Here is a 5,000-nt window from a genome sequence, read left to right on the forward strand (position 1 = left end):
ATTTTTTCATCTAGGACCGTCCCCTTAATAATTTAAGTTTTGAAATATATCTATTTTAGATGCATTATCTGCTGTTTCAGAAATTGTAACAAAAATTTGCCTGATTTCATGTTTGGTCAGAGTTAACCTGCTTAACCATGCTTCCATTGCCAAGTGAATGAAGATAACTATTAGACAATGACACTAATTTATCATTACTTATCATAACATATATGAAGGACTTGTGCTTTTTTCATATGCTAGCTATAAGATATTCCATGTTTGCTTTTTTCAACTTCACATTAGAAAAATATGATGTGTCACAGAGTGTGCAGTTACAGAGACTTTAGAGTATGTAATTTGTAATTTCTTGGTTTGCAAATAGTTAGTTTGCAGAAGCTATAACCAGAACCATTATTATTGTAAGCTCACAGATGCTAAAGTGTATTTGAATTGTTGTTACATTATGTATATGTACTGATTGGTCTTTAAATGTTGATATACACATTTGCCCAAGTATTTACCTCTATGTGTATGATTGTGTAAATATGCATACACACATGCATTGATATCTATATTTATATTTATATTCATATTAAAATCTATATATGTGTGATATATACATATATATATATATATATATATATATATATATATATATATATATATATATATATATATATATATATATATATATATATATGCAACTAAATTACACAGTAAAATAACAAAGAGGAAATTGAAACACTACACACACTAAGAAAGTAAACACTTTATCTGTAGTTTTTGTTTAATCTTTCCAGTAGGGAGCAATCATTACTCAGGAGCTTTATAGAAACTTTCTTTGCACCACACTGTGTATATTTATGCTTGAGATACAAAAAGTTTATTCTTCATAAATCATTCAGTTTTGCCGTGGTAAAGAGGTCCCCTTTTCAACAATTACTCTGTCTCTCCTTTTGACCATCACACACACAAAATAATAGTATACGTTTAATCACTGCATGGTTTTGCTGGATATGATTCTCCCCAAGTGATTTCAACCTTTTTTGGAATTCTGGAGGCTCTTGATGAAGACATAGAAACCACATTGGTAGAAAAGAATAGCTTAAGTTTTGAAATAAGTATGATGATATTTATGATGAGAATGGTGATGAAAATATAGGTGCTTGGGTTGGCAGTTGGGTATGAAAAATTATGATCTGATATGATCAAATTCCTTCTGTTTTGTAAGCGTCAAAAAGTAAATATCATTATGATTATGGATTGCCAAAACAAGAATGCAAATGTGTAAATATAATTAGTATATTGCATAGCATTTTAGAATGACATATACAAACATTTTGAAGAATAAAAGATATTTGTGTATAGTAGATGAAAGTAAACTACTGGATGAATAAGTGTCTTCTCCTCTTGCCTGTTGCCTACATTATTTTCCATAGAACTTTACACATTTAAGTACACACGTTTCATTTGTTTACTTCTGAACTGAGTTAGAATGCATCTGTAACATAATGTTATTTACATACAGGGTAGATAAGTTTTCTTGTCATTTTTTAGTTCATTATCTTTTTTACTTACCTATTTCTATTTTTGCTTTAAGGCATTAGATATCCACATAGTTTCGCTAGTGTGTGAAATTGATTTGTACTCTCAGTAGGCTTTCCCAGCTTTTTCTTATATCTTGTGTCAATAATTCCTGGTTGATGTTCAGAACCACATTCCTGATTACATGCCTTATTTCTGTCACACATTTCCTCTTTTCTGAAGAAGAATCATGTTTTTCCTTTCTCTCATCCAAGCTTTAGTTTCACCTTCATCTTTTATTGTTTCTATTCACTCATATTTTGTATGCGTCATACTTGTGCCTGTTACATCCTTGTTATTTTCAACGTGATTGAAACCATCACCTAATAACTGCTCAGAATTTTGAGAAACACCTTGGCCTTCCACTGAATTCAGACATTTTAAAATCTATCTGTCTCATATGACTTGTTTTCATAATATATAAGATAAAAAGTTGGCTTCTTTTTCCTCAAGAATTAACTTTGCGGCTTTTGTGTGTCATGATTTCTTTTTTAAGATTTCCATTGCTTCTTGTTGAGTATGCTGTACAGTACCATGCCTTTTAACTTGTTGTCTCTCCACAATTTCCCGCAATGCTCAGTAAAATAATTATTTCCCTCAGTGCTCAGTAAAATAATTATTTCCCTCAATGCTCAGTAAAATAATTATTTCCCTCAATGCTCAGTAAATAATTAGCTTAATATGAGTTCAGATAAAGCCATCCTAAATGAATAGGTAAGAGCTGCATGTAATTTATTTGGCAGAGTTTAGAGCTTAGCAAGAGCACTGCTAAGATTATTTCATATATTTTTAGCTAATTTGAGATGGATATGTATGCAGAAGAGGTCAGTCTTATTTCTCCAAGTGTAGTGTTAGGGTTGATAGATATCTGTACCTATTTTATTTTTATTTCCACTTGGCTTTTTTGCATTCAAATGACTTGTATGTCTCCACATTCATTCAGCTTCCTTGCTTGTCTTTCATCATACCAGCCTTTCTCTAGGCCAAAAATTCTGTTTCTTTTCCATGACAAGTATATATTGTTAACAACACTGATAAAAACCATGCAATGGTTTAAAACAGTCTGATATGCTTTTCTACCCTTATGATAAAAGAAAAAACAAAAAATAACTCAATCCAAATATCATGTATAATTATTTTTGCTATTCTGTCTATGTGTTTGTATTATCTTTAACATCAAATTTACTTCCCTTTTTTTCATATTCATGATGTTTTACAAAAAATGATGAGTTCATCCTTCCAGGACCAGTTGCTGTTCTGTGACGACTGTGACCGAGGCTATCACCTGTACTGCCTTCGTCCTCCTCTGCAGGAACCACCTGAAGGAGAATGGTCCTGTGACTTGTGTCTACAACAATTCCACTCAAAGTGAGGTTTATACCTGTTGCCTATCAAGTCTCTCTGACTTGGTTACATTTTTACTGAAAAGAAAAGAAGTTATAATTCTACATGTGATTTATCCCTTGCTTACAGGAAATTGTTTTATGTGCACTGTATATATATGTATATGATTACATTTCTGTATACACGTGTGTGTGTATATATATGGATATGTATGCAGTTACATGAACCATAGTTTTGATAAGTTCATCCAACATTTGGTCTAAATGCACAGGACCTTTGAACCTCCAATTAGGTGCCTCAGACGGTCACTTACTGATGAGTTTCAGAGGAGTTCCATTTGCGTTAGGTTAATGATACTGCCGTAAGATACAGAGAGGCTAGAGGAAGATCTTGCTTTATGTTAACTCAAATGGATCTTTCTATCTTCTAAATGTTGATAACAAAGTAAGTTATTATTACCCAGATCATTTATTTACTTATTAGGTTAGTTACTCTTTCCCTTTTTTCAATGAATGATAATATATGTGATGAGTCTTTCAGCAGAGGAGAATATCTCCTACTGATTCTGTAAACATATTTTCAATTGATGATGTAAGTAAAGATATTCCTTGAGACACAAGGATGACCAAGGAGAAAAATCTGAATACAGTAAATCTTCATCATGGAATGAATCATAAACAAGAACTGGAAGCGTTAGCATTTCCTCACTCTATAAAGAGACTTGTGACTGTTTCCCAGTTCATAGGATCCCCTAGGTGTGTATTGCTCATTATATCTGGCGAAGATATGGACTCTCTTTGAGTGTGGAAAATTTCATACTGGTGTACTTTATCATAGTTTAAAAGATTTACTGTACTCAATATTTTGAAAATATTTTACTCTAAAAATGTGTCTTGTAGCCTCATTTTTGTCTGAACAAAAAGTAAGGCCTAGTTACAAGGCTGAAGGACCAACTCTACCTTAAAGACTTCATGTCCCTTCTTTTAAACGTGCTCATATCCAGATGATAATGGCCATTTAAGAAATGACAAAGATTGTGTGCAGTAATTAAATTTTTGACAAGTGACCTGTGTTCAAAATATCAACTGGGGAGGTACTTTCTGATTTGCCTGATGATGTTTTGAACTGCAATATAGGTTAAAGGAGTAAATCACTTTTGTGTGAAGATATCTAATCTTTTCTTCATATAAAGGAAGAGAAAGCCAGAGTGAAATATATTCTTCAGCCTTTATTTTTTGTATGATGTTTGAAGACAAGAAACATAGATATAGGTATATTACCAGGTGATGATTATGTTAAAAACCAATGATTTCTTTTAACTAATGATATTGACTGATATTGTGATGCTTATTTAAAAGGAAAAGATTAGTACAACAAATTTGCACCTTACAAAGTACCCTGTGTATCCACATGTTTTCTTTGTTAGGTTTTGCATAAATGCTTAGATTGCTGAGTGCTGCTGTTGCTTCAGGACTTTTTTTTCATTCATATAGACTTATTAGAGCACATAGTTTAAAGTAAAGGATTAGATGCAACTTTTTCGTAAAGGTGAACTTGAAGAAAACTTGTAAGCTGCAATACAAAATGAATTCCCAAACATGAACACTAATTAATGTTTGAAGAGCAAAAATCATTGCATTTTCTTTCTTGCATTCTCTCTCTTTTTTTCTTTTGTGATAGATGCTAATGGTTTTTGCTCTACACATACATTTTGCCTTTCTTTCTGTCTTCAGTTTGAAGTAAGAATTGGGCAAATTTAGTAGAGTCCATTGAAGATAAATGGAATGTATTCTATAGAGTAACTTTTCAGAAAAAAACAGTAAATACTTCATAAAAAATGGATATATATATATATATATATATATATATATATATATATATATATATATATATATATATATATATATATATATACATACATACATACATACATAATATTTAGTGGTCTGATGCACTCTAACCTTAAATGTATTTTCTTTATGGAGGAAAATTTAACTTCTTCCTGTGAGCTGCTTAGTATGTACAAGTAAATAATTTAAATGTCACTGAGAATACTTCGAGTGAGATTGAACTTTATTCATAGGAGGGGA

The 5,000-nt window shown here is 31.4% G+C and overlaps 1 protein-coding gene across 3 annotated transcripts in view; it reads left to right on the plus strand.

The window, feature by feature from the left end:
- The window catches only part of LOC113802421 (zinc finger protein ubi-d4 B), a 58,361-nt gene that overhangs the window by 52,491 nt on the left and 870 nt on the right, over window positions 1-5,000 (plus strand). For all 3 annotated transcript variants that reach the window (XM_070140284.1, XM_070140285.1, XM_070140286.1), the window contains one exon: window positions 2,810-5,000. This exon is cut by the window's right edge and continues 870 nt beyond it. In XM_070140284.1, coding sequence (XP_069996385.1) covers window positions 2,810-2,938 — 129 coding nt within the window. In that variant the 3' untranslated portion in view covers window positions 2,939-5,000. The remainder of the gene's footprint in view (window positions 1-2,809) is intronic.

This window comes from Penaeus vannamei, chromosome 26, assembly GCF_042767895.1.
Source record: "Penaeus vannamei isolate JL-2024 chromosome 26, ASM4276789v1, whole genome shotgun sequence".
In the NCBI taxonomy this organism is placed as follows: domain Eukaryota; kingdom Metazoa; phylum Arthropoda; class Malacostraca; order Decapoda; family Penaeidae; genus Penaeus; species Penaeus vannamei.